At 41.3% G+C, this 16,651-nt stretch overlaps 1 protein-coding gene across 3 annotated transcripts in view; it reads left to right on the top strand.

Annotated features, from left to right (window-relative positions):
* The window catches only part of gli2a (GLI family zinc finger 2a), a 405,451-nt gene that overhangs the window by 99,485 nt on the left and 289,315 nt on the right, over positions 1-16,651 (top strand). For all 3 annotated transcript variants that reach the window (XM_043694210.2, XM_043694206.2, XM_087989319.1), the window contains exon 3: positions 8,777-8,924. In XM_043694210.2, the coding sequence (XP_043550145.1) occupies positions 8,807-8,924 (118 nt within the window). In that variant the 5' untranslated portion in view covers positions 8,777-8,806. The remainder of the gene's footprint in view (positions 1-8,776; positions 8,925-16,651) is intronic.

The raw sequence follows: 16,651 nt of genomic DNA, 5'->3' as shown, positions 1-16,651 counted from the left end.
TTTCCATATCATTCTAGACTGCTCAGATTGCTGTTTGATCTCAGCTTTCTTGAGATAGAGTCATAGAGTCATAGAGATGTACAGCATGGAAACAGACCCTTCAGTCCAACCCATCCATGCCGACCAGATATCCCAACCCAATCTAGTCCCATCTGCCAGCACCCGGCCCATATCCCTCCAAACCCTTTCTATTCATATACTCATCCAAATACCTCTTAAATGTTGCAATTGTACCAGCCTCCACCACATCCTCTGGAAGCTCATTTCATACACATACCACCCTCTGCGTGAAAAGGTTGCCCCTTAGGTCTCTTTTATATCATTCCCCTCTCACCCTAAATCTATGCCCTCTAGTTCTGGACTCCCCAACCCCAGGGAAAAGACTTTGCCTATTTATCCTATCCATGCCCCTCATAATTTTGTAAACCTCTATAAGGTTACCCCTCAGCCTCCAATGCTCCAGGGAAGTCCCTTGTATATTGGGCCTCTTTTAGGTAATAGTTACAGGTCATATCTTGCTATGGAGTTAAAACTGACTATTGTTAAAGGAACATTAATCTGAGACTGATTGTCTCTTTGAGTTTTGCCATTACACCACATGGGAAACATTTCATTGTTTAAATTAAAAGCATGAATCAGACCTCAAGGTCTTACATATTAGTCATTCCATTATAGATCTGCGGTATCGAACTGATCTCAGGATAAACATGAGCAGACCAATATTCAACCAACTCCTACTTGTTTAGTTTACTTGCCTTAATGGAATATTTCTCCTCACTAGTAAAACTTGCCAGATTAAAAGAAAAGCATGGGGTTCATAAGATATATATTATTCCAAGCTGTGAATTATATCCCTGTAAACATTTTTTTACAAACAATACTTTAAACTCTTGTACACTCTTGACTCCACACAGTTTTAATCTTTCTCAACTCTAATGTTTGAAAATATTCTGTAGATCTTAACTATGATTCTGTGACTATTTTATGCTTTTCCTATTAAAAACAAAACTGCTAGTGTGTTTTAAAAAGAGGCCGAATAGTGATGTGGAATAAATTGTCTGAACACAGGTGACTCTTTAGTTTTTCTTCCTGTATCACCTTCCCTACATTGATGTAGCTGGCATTAGGTTTCTGTGGCAGTGGATCCATTAAAGTTCAAACAGTCCTGTGGCTCTGTTTGTGGGGACAGAGAGCCAGCTTTGCCAAATCTTCTGCCCTAGAGTATACTTAAAGTTGATGCCACAGGACCATTGCAAGGCCCTCTTAAGAGCTGGTGCCATCCATCACTTGCTGTGACTGGCTGTTGGTATTGGAATTTCAGCCAAGATTCAGCCCGAATCACAGATCTGTGGAATAAGAGTGCCTTAAACCACAGTGCTAATCTCCTCCCACTCAATAATGAATGCATTCCCAAAATGACTAATTGGATTATTCATAGGAGTTTACTGACTGTAAATTTATTTACAAATCTGCAATTATTACACTGTCCATTAAGGATGATGCAAGTACATCATGCAATTAAAGAAATACATTGATTTTACTGTTTATAGATCACAAATATATGAATACATCAGTCAACTTCCATTTTCTTCTGTATCATTTCTATACCTAACTCCATTCCTTGACCATTTTTTACAATCCCTAATGTCATCAAACGACTTACACTACTTATGAGACGGTTCTCTTAGTCATCCAACAAGATTGTAAATCACATGCTTGCCTCTTATTACTTACTGAAATTTTCCACGTTATAAAAGTGTATTGATTGTTAGGAGCTTTTTGACTGACGGTGATGATACCATGTGGTGGAAAGGAGTAGATTTTTAATTTGTCCATTATAAAGACTACTGTCCACATTGGAAATGAAGTTGGGCAATTTGCTTTAGCAATTAATCCATTCACAAATTGCTGTTAAGCCAGTTGCAAGATGAGGATCTGCTGCTTGGTATTTGGGGTTGTGTAAAGGTGCTTAGCATGTGCTGTCTGGCTTCGTAGTGGTTTATTGGGGATGGCTAAGTTATCTACCAACAGCTTGCATTGTATAGAGTCTTTAGTAAAATGTCATGTGGTGCTTCACAGGTGTAGTTATCAAACAAAATTTAACACTGAGCCATGTAAGAAAATATTCTGAGAGGAGACCAAATGCTTGTTCACAGAGTTTGGCTTTAAGAAGCATTTTAAAGCTGGAGTCTAAAACTGATCAGTTTTGGCATGGAATTCTACAATTAGCTATCTAATGCTATGGTGAAGCAAATAAAATCAGGAATGTCAAAAAGTCAAGAATCCAAGGAATGCAGAGGTTAATATGACTGGAGAAGATCGTAGAGATAGAGAAGGATGGTGACCTGGTGGGATTTGATATGAAGGATAAGAGCTTTAAAATCAGGGTAGCCTGTGTTTGTCAGCAAGCCCAGGGGCGATGAGTGAATGGAACTTAACTGTTAGGGCAGGACATTTGGGTGGCCTCAGGTTTTTAGGCAGTAGGATCTGGGTGGCCAAGCAGGAATGCATTGGAATAGCCAATTCTAGAGCCACAAAGGTGTACATGAGGGTTTCATAAGCAGATGAGCCATGGCAAGGACGCATCTCCTCTTGTGTGAAGATTGTATTCACCTTCTTATGGCCATCCAGCCACTTTCCTTTTTGGGTGGTAAAGGCTGGAGAAGCCAAGAGGTATGATGAAGAATCATTAATGCTGCAACAGAACAAAATATTTTGACTTTTTATAATTAAATATAACAGAATGATAAGAATTTAAATTATCTTTGACCTGATTGGCAAAAACGTTATGACCTGTTCCTTTAATATTTTAAGTTATCTCAAACGTCACCAGTTCACAGAAATAAATTGCTAGGGTTTGAGTCCAGGGCATACATTGCAATATGTCATTGTGGGATTACACTACTGTAGTGATTGTGTTCATAGACTAGTAATCCAGAGGCCTGAACTAAAGATCTGGTGACAGAAGTTTGAATCTTACTAAGAGCTCTTGTGGTTTGTGAAATTGGGTTGAAATCCCAACACAGTATCTGATATAAACTAAATTCAGTTAATAATTCTAGAAAATAAAGCTATTCTCAGTGATGATTTCCATGACAGTATTATTGAATGTCATGTAAAGGTTCACAAATGTCCTTACCTGATCTGGCCTAATTGTAATCCCATAGTAATATGGTTAACTGTCTTAACTGCCTTCTGATGTAGTTTGACAAGCCAATCAGTTTAAGGATAGTTGGGAATGGACAACAAACACTGGTCTTGCCAGTCAGATAATAATAGAATTCCAACAGGGTGGAAGCAGACCATTCAGCCCATTCAGCCCATTGAGTCCACATCAACCCTCCGAAGAGTATCCCAACCACAGACCCAGCTTATCCCCTTAACCCTGTACTGTATTTCCCATGGCTAATCCACCTAGTCTGCACATTCCTGGACAATATGGGCAATTTAATATCGCCAATCCAGCTAACTTCCACATCATTGAACTGTGGAAGGAAACAGGATTCTGGGTAATCCAAGATGGAGGATGGGAACAATTTCTGGCTGTAACAGCTGCTCCTTTATTGAAGTATTTTAGGTGTTGGAGGTGATTTCCTCGAATTCCTGGAGCAGCAATTACTGTTTTATATGCTGTTGCAGTGTTTTGGAACTTTGGGGAAAAAAGTCAAAACAACAGCAGTTTTGAAAAGGGAGAGGAACAGACAAAGGAAGCACATGGTGAGGTCAGTGCAGGAGAGAGAGAGAGATAAAGAAACTGACATCATAGTCAACCTGCACAGTTACTGCCTTTGCTGTTTGGATTTGCTGGATATCGGAGTACATCTGGAAAAATCCAACAAACAGTGAAATTAACAACTGATTTTGGAGGAACTGTTTTGGGCGAAGTCACAGAACAGAAACAGATAAGTGAATAGTTTTAACCTGGAGCAGTGTTTTGTAGAGGAATGAGATGGTGTTATCTTCTGGGTCTGTAGATGGTGAAGGAGCAAAAATGGCCTTTAGTAGAGTGATATGTGCTTCTTGTCAGATGTGGGAGTTTAAGGAGAGTTTACGGGTTAGTGTGGATTATGTCTGCAATAAATGCTGTTGATTGCGAGTCCTATCAGAAGGAATGGATCGGTTAGAGAGACAGTTCGAGGCAATGAGGAATTTGCAACAGCAACGGTATGTGATAGCAGTTATAGGAAGGGGGAAATGTCGCAGATACAGTCACATAGATGGGTTAAATCCAGGAAAGGTAAGAGAGGTAGGCAGTTAGTGCAGGAGTCCTCTGTGGCTATCCCCATTTCAAACAGGTATGCTGTTGTGGAAAATGTAGGGGGTGATGGATTCTCAGGGGAACATAGCATGAACAGCCAAATTTCTGGTATTGAGACTGGCTCTGAAACAATGAGGGGTAGTCGAGTTCCAAGAGATCAACTCTCTAGTCCGAGGTAAAGACAGACGTTTCTGTGGCCAGCAGCAAAAAATCAGAATGGTGTGTTGCTTCCCTGGTGCCAGGATCAAGGATGTCTCAGAGAGGGTGCAGAATGTTCTCAAGGGAGAGAGGGACCAGGAAGAGGTCATTGTCCACATTGAAACCAATGACATAGGAAGGGAAAAGGTTGAGATTCTGAAGGGTGATTATAGAGAGTTAGGCAGGAATTTAAAAAGGAGATCCTCGAGACTAGTAATATCTGGATTACCCTGCCACGAGCTAGTGAGGGCAGGAATAGGAGGATAGAGCAGATGAATACATCTGGATTAGTGGTGCTGGAAGAGCACAGCAATTCAGGCAGCATCCGAGGACAGGCAAAATCGACGTTGATTTTGCCTGTCCTCGGATGCTGCCTGAATTGCTGTGCTCTTCCAGCACCACTAATCCAGAATCTGGTTTCCAGCATCTGCAGTCATTGTTTTTACCAGATGAATACATGGCTGAGGAGCTGGCGTATGGGAGAAGGATTCACATTTTTGGATCATTGGAATCTCTTTTGGGGTAGAAGTGACCTGTACAAGAAGGACGGATTGCATCTAAATTGGAAGGGGACAAATATACTGGCAGGGAGATTTGCTAGAGCTGCTCGGGAGGATTTAAACAATAAGGTGAGGGGGTGGGATCCAGGGAGATAGGAAAGAGATCAATCTGAGACGGGTACAGTTGAGAACAGAAGTGAGTCAAACAGTCAGAGCAGGCAGGGACAAGGTAGGACTAATAAATTAAACTGCATTTATTTCAATGCAAGGGGAGAAAGTGAGGTCTGCAGATGCTGGAGATCAGAGCTGAAAATGTGTTGCTGGAACAGCGCAGCAGGTCAGGCAGCATCCAGGGAACAAGTATTTTGCATCAGTATTTACTGTGGAAAAGGACTTGGAAGATATAGAATGCAGGGAAATAGATGGTGATATCTTGAAAAATGTCCATATAACAGAGGAGGAAATGCTGGAAGTCTTGAAATGCATAAAGGTGGATAAATTCCCAGGACCTGATCAGGTATACCCGAGAACTCTGTGGGAAGCTAGAGAAGTGATTGGTGAGCCTCTTGCTGAGATATTTGTATCATTGATAGTCACAGGTGAGGTGCCGGAAGACTGGAGGTTGGCTAACGTGGTGCCATTGTTTAAGAAGGCCGGTAAGGACAAGCCAGGGAACTATAGACCAGTGAGCCTGATGTCGGTGGTGGGCAAGTTATTGGAGGGAATCCTGAGGGACAGAATGTACATGTATTTGGAAAGGCAAGGACTGATTAGGGATAATCAACAAGGCATTGTGCGTGGGAAGTCATGTCTCACAAACTTGATTGAGTTTTTTGAAGAAGTAACAAAGAGGATTGATGAGGGCAGAGCAGTAGATGTGATCTATATGGACTTCAGTAAAGCGTTCCACAAGTTTCCCCATGGGAGTCTGGTGAGGAAGGTTAGATCTCACGGAATACAGGGAGAACTAGCCATTTGGATACAGAACTGGTTCAAAGATAGAAGACGGAGGGTGGTGGTGGATGGTTGTTTTTCAGACTGGAGGCCTGTGACCAGTGAAGTGCCACAAGGATTGGTGCTGGGTCCACTACTTTTTGTCATTTATATAAATGATTTGGATGTGAGCATAAGAGGTATAGTTAGTAAGTTTGGAGCTGTAGTGGACCGCGAAGAAGGTTATCTCAGATTACAACAGGATCTGGACCAGATGGGCCAATGGGCAGAGAAGTATCAGATGGAGTTTAATTCAGATAAATGTGAGGTGCTGCATTTTGGGAAAGCAAATCTTAGCAGGACCCATACACGTAATGGTAAGGTCCTAGGGAGTGTTGCTGAACAGAGAGACCTTGGAGTGTAGGTTCATAGTTCCTTGAAAGTGGAATCGCAGGTAGATAGGATAGTGAAGAAGGCATTTGGTATGCTTTCCTTTATCGGTCAGTGTATTGATTACAGGAGTTGGGAGGTCATGTTGCGGCTGTACAGGACATTGGTTAGGCCATTGTTGGAATATTGCGTGCAAATCTGGTCTCCTTCCTATCGGAAGGATGTTGTGAAACTTGAAAGGGTTCTGAAAAGACTTACAAGGATGTTGCCAGGGTTGGAGGATTTGAGCTACAGGGAGAGGCTGAACAGGCTGGGGCTGTTTTCCATGGAGCGTCGGAGGCTGAGGGGTGACCTTATAGAGGTTTACAAAATTATGAGGGGCATGGATAGGGTAAATAGACAAAGTCTTTTCCCTGGGGTCGGGGAGTCCAGAACTAGAGGGCATAATTTTAGGGTGAGCAGAGAAAGATATAAAAGAGACCTAAGGGGCAACCTTTTCACACAGAGGGTGGTACATGTATGGAATGAGCTGCCAGAGGAAGTGGTGGAGGCTGGTACAATTGCAACATTTAAAAGGCATTTGGATGGGTATATGAATAGGAAGGGTTTGGAGGGATATGGGCTGGGTGCTGGCACGTGCGACTAGATTAGGTTGGGATATCTGGTTTCCATGGCAGGGTTGGACCGATGGATCTGTTTCCGTGCTGTACAGTTCTATGACTCTGTGACCTGGAGGAAACCCACGCAGACACGGGGAGAATGTGCAAACTCCACACAGACAGTCACCTGAGGGTGGAATCATTGCTAACCACTGAGCCACCCTGCCACTCTCTCTTATGCTCTTATCCCATGAAAATGTGAACAAAAAGTCATCCAGAGAATTTAAATGAAAATAGCTAAATAAAAATCTAAAGTATGAGTGTAAAGATCACTTTTAGTTTTTTTGGTTGTGGACTTAAAAGTTGGAAGTTGTATTGCTTTCAAACAAGGGAGAAGGTATTGCAGTTTTTTGTAAAGAAAGCAGTAACTGAAACTCATTATGGGTTGTATCTGCAATAATGCCTTTTTCAAGCAGTGAGGGTGGGTGATAGATTCCTTGGTTCTGTGGGTGTGTCCAAGAACAGTTATACCAATGAAAGACTTTTGGTTTTTCAGCCAGGACCCTGTTCTGGCTGTTCAGGAGTACTCAGCATAGTAACAATTTCTTGATTGGTTCCTGGCCGAATAGCTACAGTTTTATGTTTGGACAATGCAGCTGAAATGTACAGCCTGCGAAGGAGAAAATCTCTCTCTCTCTCTCTTTCTCTCCTTTCTGTGAGTGAAGAATTAAAAGAAGATCCTGAGTGAATTGTTATTCTCTCTCTCTCTCTCTCACACTTCACTGCGCTCCCCCTGCAAATTCCCTTCTTGATAGGAAAAAAAGGGAAAACACATCTTCAGAGACACTGTGAATGAAAGATTGAGAATCATGTGTCCAAAGAGCTGACAGGAATAAGAATGGAATTGAAGGAAACGTCCCACCGATGCCTGTGATTGGACTGGTGCCAGAAGTGTGCTTCATTGACCTTTCTTGCTTCTGCCTTGGCCATACTACTTATGCCTTTGCTCGTCTCTTCATGTATCTGTATGTGCATGTGATTATATCGGATTTTTAAACAAGGTTTAAGTTATAGAGGGTTAAAGTTAGCAATTCATGTTTCTTTTCTGCCCTTGTTTTAAAACAATCTGTTTGCAATAAATAGTTGTTTCCTCTTTAAGTGCAGAGACCCATTGTATTTTCTTTTAATCTGAGATCGTCAGCCAGGTGAATTGGAGACTTTGGAGTAGTCGATTAAATCTTTCCACATTTCTGATGACTCCGGGCTTAGTGGGGCTCTCTTTCTAGTAGACTACTGGCACGGAGCTGTGATATGACGATTAGAAATACTGTCCAAAAGGCAACAAGGTTGTCCTTATTTGTTAAATTTATTTCGGAAAGGAAATCTGCTTTTGTCACCTGATCAGGCCTAAGCGTGAATCCACGCCATTCTCAATGTGATTGACTTGCTGCAAGTCAGTCAGTTGCATCGGAAGGAAAGCTCAACAAAAACAGTAGCTCAAGAAGGCGGCTCACTGCCACTTTTCCAAGGGCAGTTAGGGACAGGCAGTAAGTGCTGGCGTTCCCAGTGACGCCCACATCCTGTAATTGAATTTTTAAAATTACCAAGCTTTCATTTAGCTCTGTAATTATTGCTGTTTAATGGCAATAAATGTAGGAATCTGAGATTGTACTTGGCGGGGCAAAAAACACATCTCCTGTGCACTAATAAACACCTTGGCCAGTGGTCTTTGTGCCTATTCATGCAAGAAGCTATTGAGTTCCTCACACATTCTCTAATTGCACAACTTAGAAATGTTTATTGCTGAGTGAGAAAACTCTTGTGCGGTATTAGAGTACAGTGAAAAGAACACTTCATTCAGTTTTCCTTTTTTCTCTTCTTTGTACTTGCCACTTAAGGTTCAGTCTACTGAAGTATGACCAGCTACTATGGCAGCTCAAGCACAGACCACTGCCACTGAAAAGAAAGAGACCAAAACCTCCATTATTGAAGGGGATGTCTTCACAGAAGCTAACAAGAAGTCAGCAGCCTCGGCAGCATCACGAGGTACGTTTTGAACCTGAACTGAGCCTCCCGCAGCGCACAGAAAATCTGAAACCTGTTCTCATTAATTCGGGGCACACCCCAATTTATGAGTCAGGATGTCCCAGGCTCAGGGCACAGGTTTGGTTGATGAGGGAGACCAGGGTGGGAAGTGGAAGTTAAAACACCAGCACATTCTGTTAATTGCACCAAATGGCTTTTTCCTGTGCTGGAAATTCCATGCAATTCCAAACATTCAAAAAGTAAACCCTGGCATCCATCATTTTGTTTCCAGTTTTGTTTTTTTGCTATGCCTCCAGTTTATACAGGAGCTAATTGAAAGCATTCTGTTGGAGGCAGTTGTTTCCTGTGATTTTATCACAAGAGTTAGGTTCGAGCAATGGGATGAAGATAACTGATTATGGCTTGTGAAAGGTAAAAACAATGACTGCAGATGCTGGAAACCAGATTTTGGATTAGCGGTGCTGGAAGAGCACAGCAGTTCAGGCAGCATCCGAGGAGCAGCATCCTTCCTGATGAAGGGCTTTTGCCCGAAACGTCGATTTTGCTGCTCCTCAGATGCTGCCTGAACGGCTGTGCTCTTCCAGCACCACTAATCCAAAATGTGGCTTGTGAAATCCCAGTGTTGACCAGTTACTTTCATGTGTACGATTCCTGAATTCCATACATTATGACATAATTTTGAGCTCTGCTTTCGTTATTTTATTAAGTGTTTAGTCATTTATGTATTACCGTTTCTATAGAATTGAGTCAATTTTAAGTGTGTTTCATTCATGGTTTTGCTGTAGAATTGGTTAAAGCCAATAGAAAAGGCACGATAATCTGCTGCGAATGTTGTTTGTTCAGAACCAGATCTATTCCAGCGATGGAATGAATCGTTGTATTTTAGTGGGTTACTCCAGCAAGCAGTCTGTGTCACACAAGAATTGCCATGTCTGTGAACACATGAAAGGAGCTTTTGGAGGTTCTTAGTATTTGGCAGCACGTTTTCCCTTTCCTTTGGGCACCATCCAGAGGGGTATGAACAGGGGGGATAAAAAAAACAGCTGTTCCCCATTGAAGGGTCAACAAAAGGGAGTATTTCCCTCATGCATCACATTGGTAGTGTCCCTTCCTCTAGACCAGGAGGCTTAGGTCCAAGGCCCACCTGCTCCAGAGGTATGTAATAACATCTCTGAATAGGTTGATTAGAAAAGTAGGTAAAGTGGGGACATGACTTGAAGGTGAAAGGCAGGAGATTTAGGTGGGCCTGGAGGAAAAATGTTTTCACCCAAAAGGGTGGTTGGAATCTGGAGTGCACTGCCCGGGAGGGTAGTCGAGGAAACCTCACAACTTTTAAAAACTACTTGGATGAGCACTTGAAATGCCTTGACATTTAACGCTGGAAAATGGGACAGGTGGAGGTTTTAAGTAGTTTTGTTGGCGCAGACTCAATGGGCTGAAGGGACTCTTCTGTACTCAACAGTTGATTGATACATTAATGTTATTTCTTTTATTTTCATAAGGTTGTTAACAGATGGATTGGTAACTTTATTCAGAAAGTGCTCAGTATACTTTTAGTCTTAGCACATGAATCTCTTTCTTTGAATGTGCCAGGTTTATCTTTATATTGGGCAAATGTTCATGACCTTTTCTATTTGTTTCTCGGCATTAAGGCTAAGTATTTCACATAGGTTGAATGGGTTGGATAGTTTTATTTAAATTAACCTGTGCAAACATGTTATCACACACGTCTGGAGGAGGTGAGACATGAACGTAGAGGTAGGGATACTATCACTGTATCACAAGAGATATGCTGAATCCACAAAGTCAGGGTGGACAATCCCTGCACTCGCATAATATATCCATTCATTTTATCAAATTTTATCTTGATTTGAGCAGACTTAATCAACTCCAATCTTCATAAAACTTAACCTGCTGCATTAAATCTGCATAACCCAGAATTGGCCTTAGCTTTAAAGAGCACTCCCTCAAATAACTTGCATTTGGTGAAGGAAAAAGCAATTCCCTCTGACTGCACATATATAATATTTAAGCTTTATCATGTCTTTAGCTATTTTGAAATGTAACTCTGTCTTCTGACAGGGACTAGGACCTTCAGCTATTGAGCCATTTCAGTCAGCCCACTAAGTCAGTGGCTGACTGCAGATGCCAAATGCAAACAACCACAGCAGCCATCACTTTGCTGTTACCTTTCTCATTAAAAACGAATTGGTGTCTGATTTCTTTAAAATGCAGAAAATTGGGATTATCTCGGGCAAGTACATTGAAAAGAAAGCAACTGGTAAGTCTTGTGGGTTTATGCTTTTTTTGATCCCCGCTTATTATTTTTAACATGTTTGAAGATGTCAGTGGAAACATGATAAAAGTCTAGTGTAATAAAGTTTAAAGACTCAGTCCTTCAGAATTCAGTAACCAATCAGCTGACCACCATGTAAAACATAGTAATGACTTCCTCAAATGGCTAGCCAGCATTAAAAATATATCCTAACCCAAGAAACTGCACACTATCTACCAGAATGTGATGCAGGTGCTGATTGAAGGGCATCTTTGAAGTGGAAATTTCAATTTTTTTTACTTCTTTTCTTTCGGTTTTGATGTTCTAATGAAGAGCCTGCCAGCCTCACCCATTGAAGTAATGACTAGACCTTGATTGATCATTAGACTGGGGTCCAGGAACTGCAGTGGTCCTCCTGTATGTAAGAGTTTAGCAAGTGAAGTTGGTAGGTTATTAAATGTGCACATGCTTTATTTACTGTATCCCTAGCACAGCATGTGCAATGACTGCTGTGCTTGACTACTTAATAGAGCACCTCATGCTACAGCACCACATTTGGAGATGTTTTCTGGGGGAAATGATAGAGCATTGCATTAATGCCGCTCTTTCTAAGGGAGAATTTACAACACAGAGCAAGAACTCCTGATTTGTACGCTTGTACATGACTGAGATTTGGCACTTGCAACAACATTCTACAGTTATATAGGACCCATCAACCTGATGAAACATCCCGGCCCGCCTCCCAGGCAGATTATAGAACAAAGACTGGCAGCAATCCACATAAAATGTTAGGAGAGGCAGTCAATGTCTAGGTCAGAGTTTGAGGAGCCTTTCAAAAGACATGAGTGGGATGGTGGGGTTCCAGGGAGTCGACTGAAGATACAATCAGGAAACTTGGTCGGCATGGACGAGTTAGGCTGAAGGGCTTGTTTCCATGCTGTATACTTCAGTGACTCAGTGACTGTATATCTGGTCTTGTATTTCTGCCAAAACTCTGCACTAAATGGGGTTTTCACCTAACTTGCTGGTGAAATGATGGCAGTGCAGTGTCAAAAAACTTAGAGGAAATTCTGGTGTCAGGCATAATATATTTTTGTTTAAAGTGATGCCAATTCATGGTATTGAGGTAGTCTTTCCTTCCTCATCAATTGTGGCATATAGGGATTATTTTCATGGTCCATTTGCCAAATCAGTGGCTGTTACTATTGTAGAAGACAGTAAATACTGTCTCTTCATTGTGTGTGGCCTCTTCTACTTGTCGTGCATTGACACAGTGTCAGAAATAAAATGGAGAAGTTTCCTTCCTCTATCAAGATTTCACCAATCTAAAAGGCTGCTGGTGTTTGCCAGGAGGCAGTGAGGACTGCAGATGCTGGAGATCAGAGTCAAAAAGTGTGGTGCTGGAAAAGCACAGCAGGTCAGGCAGTGTCCAAGGAGTGGGAGAGTCTGTGTTTCGGGCATAAGTCCTTCAACATAAGCCATTCCTGCTGAAGGATTTATGCCCGAAATGTCGACTTCTGCTCCTCGGATGCTCCAGACCTGCTGTGCTTTTCCAGCACCACTCTTTTTGACTGCTGGTCTTTGTCAGCCCATGGGAGTTTCTGAGCGAGCAACATTGAGAAATGGACACATCCAAGAAGGTGACCAACATTGTAATAATTGGCTGGGTACTTGCTGTCCGAATAAGGAGTGGCACTTTCTTTGGCAAGGTGGCTATGGCAGGCCAAAGAGGAACAGATATTTTTCAAACACTTCTACTAACTGGTCTTACCTTCCTGCATATTATAGCCTACCTTCCTGCTCAGCTACTTTCTGTCAGGTGGGGCCCCATTTTCTGATATAAGCATCACAAGACTTGGAATGCCCCTTTATGGATAGACTTGCAGTTGATGACGCTGTCATGCAGCATTTCCAGGTGCACTGATCTTGGAAAATCTCATTTGAATGTTCTCAGCCCTTTCAAATTCCAAATGATTTAATATTTCAATCAACTCTTCAAAAATATAGTCAGGACAAGCAGAAATGTTCAATTGTTGATGCATAAATATCTTGACCCTTTTTTGAATAAAATATGCATGATGACTTTTTGCTTCAGCCCTTTTCTGAAAGAGCTCTCAAATATTTTTAAAATACAACCTTATTACCTTTATGTCATGGTATAATTTACTATTAGCGTGTTACTGGGACAGCGCAGGCAGAATGAGAGCTATAGCACCAACAGCTCCTTTCAGTCATTTTAGCACAACTTCACCAAACAGCTGCTGTAATATCTGGGTTAGTTCACTTCCTTGTCCAATGTAATTTATTTGCACCAATTTGCTCACTATCAAAGGACACACATATTGTTCAGTTTTAATGTGTTATTTACACATAAAATAACCTATTTACAACTGGGAAAGTGCCGTAGGGAGAATGAATGGTCTTCTGCTCCCACCTATCTGTTATATCAGAGCTTAACAATCTGTTTTGCTAATAGAATCATTTATCACACCGTGATAATTTATTGTGCGTTAGCTGTGTGGGTCTCTTTCACTCTGATCAAAGGAAACCGTATAGGTCTAATGAACTCAGACGTATTACTTTGCTTAACCCTTTCTTGGACATAATGCTTACAATGTGTTAAAAGTGATGAAAAACAACCACAACTCTGGAGAGGAAAAGAGATTAGAAAGGCATTATGATTTGATTTGGAACACGTTGCCAAACTCTCCTAAGATCTTCATTCTGAAGAATAATTAGTTATGTTTGTTTGAATTTTGAAACACAAATGGCATATTGAGGTTGGTCAATCTAATCAGTAAAACTCATTAGTAAACTGCCTAACTGTCTTTGAATTAACTTAGGCAGTAGGAGAAAATACATTGTCATGAAACAAAATGAACTTAAGTGTTTGAAATGCTGCAGCTGTTACTTGAAGGCTTATCTCCTTTTACCATTTGCGTTATGGTGGCAGCTGTTGCTCAGTTGGTAACTCTGAGCTAGAAGGTTGTGAGTTCAAGTCCTGCATCAGAATACAAAATTCTCGCCACATCCTCCAGTGCTGCACGATCAAATGAGATGTTAAACTGGGGTCCTGAGTGTCTTCTAAGGTGCCTGTAAGTGATCCCACAACATTCTTGTAAAGAAGGAAGCTGTTCCTGAACAAGGCCTGTTCTTCAATTAACATTGTTTTACAATTTGCTGAATTCAGATTAGCTGCAGCATTTCCTACATTGCTAGAGTCATTCTCGTCCATTTGAAAATAACTTAGTTAGCTGTGGACCAATCTGAGTTCATGCAAGGCATTCTATAAACACAAGGCTAAAAAGAGAAAAACTAAGAAAAGGAGAAAAAAAAATATAAACACAAGGCTTGATTTTTAACAAGGATGGAGCATGGAAGTTTTATCAATCATATGATACATCACCCCACCTCACTCTCCACTACTCCATCATTAAAGCTGTTCATTCCCCTATCTCAATATTGTTCTAAATTGGAACTGTTGAAATAAATTAAGAAGAGTTTGAATTTCTGGAATGATTTTTCTTCCAAGTTGCTTGCAGCAGTGTCTGGGAGATCAATCTTCATTTCTTGAAAGCTCCAGGGGAAGCCTGGAAAGTTTGCAACTCTTTCTGGGATTTTGTCTCCAAAATGATTGGCATAACAACTACTCTGTATAACTCTGGTAATTAGGTTTAAGAAGCAGCAACATTTATTGTTGTTGCTGAAATTCATTAACTCAGACAAATTGTAGGGAGGGACCAAAGGTAACAAGGTTTAATTTTAATAGTGATAATTTCTCATTGACTTTCTTGGTAGTGGGATATGACGTGATCTGATTTGAATCATGTTCTTTGTTCCTGTCATGGTCAATTCAAGTGGTGTAGCATTTGATAGCTGTATTAATGTCTTAACAGCAAGGTTTGGATCCAGATTGGAATGAAGCTCATAGAGTTAACATGTGTTTGCACATAGTCAGTACAAGAACTTTGACTGATCACTTGGCCTTTTATCATACCACATGTTATAATCTCAGTTGATGCAGAGAATAATGGTTCTGACATAGCTGGTGGGAGAAGGGGATTGAAGTTCCCTTGGGTGTTATTTCTAGCACATTGGTCAATATATTTGTGTCAAATTCTTCGTCTTCATAAGGTTGTGAACAGATGGGTTGGTGCTTTTATTCAAGTTTTGGGCAGTGAAATTTTAGCCTGACAGTTACCATATGTCTACATTTCCATTAGGGAGTTTATTGGCTGGATAGCTGGTTTGTGACGTAGAGTAATCCAATAAACGTCATGGTAAGGTCCTGGGAAGTATTAATGAACAAAGGAACCCTGAAGTGCAGGTTCATAGTTCCTTGAAAGTGGAGTCACAGGTAGATAAGATAGTAAAGAAAGCGTTTGATCTGCTCTCCTTTATTGGTCAGAGCACTGAAACTAGGAGTTGGGAGGTCATGTTGTGACTGTCCAGGACATTGATTAGGACATTTTTGGAATACTGTGTGCAATTCTGGTCTCCTTTCTATGGGATGGATGTTCAAAGGGTTCAGAAGATATTTACAAGGATGTTGCCAGGGTTGGAGGGTTTGAGCTTTAGGGAGAGGCTAAATAGGCTGGGGATTTCTTCCCTGAAGCATCAGAGGCTAAGGGGTGACTTATAGAGGTTTATAAAATCATGAGGGGGATAGGATAAATAGAGAAGGTCTTTTCCCCAGGGTAGGAGAGTTCAAAACTAGAGGGCATAGGTTTAGGGTGAGAGGGGAAAGATATAAAAGGGATGTAAGGGGTAACTTTTTCATGCAGAGGGTGGTGCGTGTCTGGAATGAGCTGTCAGAGGAAGTGGTGGAGGCTGGTACAATTACAGCATGTAAAAGGAATCTGGATGGGTATATAAATAAGAAGGGCTTAGAGGAGTGTGGGCCAAATGCTGGCAAATGGAACAAAATTAATTTAAGATATCTGGCCAGCATGGACAAGTTGGATTGAAAGGTCTGCTTCCGTGTTTTACATCTGTATGACTCTCTATGAGCACATGTTCTGTTCCTTTATCGTCAGAAGTTATCATAAAGAACCTGCCTTCTGAATCTCACCCCTTGTCACCAGGGTGACCCTCAGGTTAAACCACCATCAGTCGTCTCTAGAGCCTGTGGTCCACTCAGACTAGGGCAACTTCACTGTTACCTTTTTACTTTTCATTGGATGTGCAAGAGGAACATTGTCATGCTGAGGTAGCTCCCATCCCACTTACTTATATTTCCAAGTCAAGATTGAACCCCAGTAAAAATTGCTGGCTTCTTTCTCATTTCCACTGGACTGTTTTCTCTCGGGTTTCCTTTCAGAGACAGTTTGGGATCAAGTCGATGTTCTACCTCAGATAGCAATGAAATAAATTCAATTATTCTCTGGTGCTATGATCTGGTTTGTTCTGCTCTTTTCACATACTTTTCAATCAGCATTTAAAAGTGCACTTC

Source organism: Chiloscyllium plagiosum, unplaced genomic scaffold (assembly GCF_037043375.1).
Source record: "Chiloscyllium plagiosum isolate Xiang-an unplaced genomic scaffold, Cpla_swu_hap1 HiC_scaffold_7, whole genome shotgun sequence".
Classification (NCBI taxonomy): domain Eukaryota; kingdom Metazoa; phylum Chordata; class Chondrichthyes; order Orectolobiformes; family Hemiscylliidae; genus Chiloscyllium; species Chiloscyllium plagiosum.
This window is presented reverse-complemented; position numbering and strand designations above follow the sequence as displayed.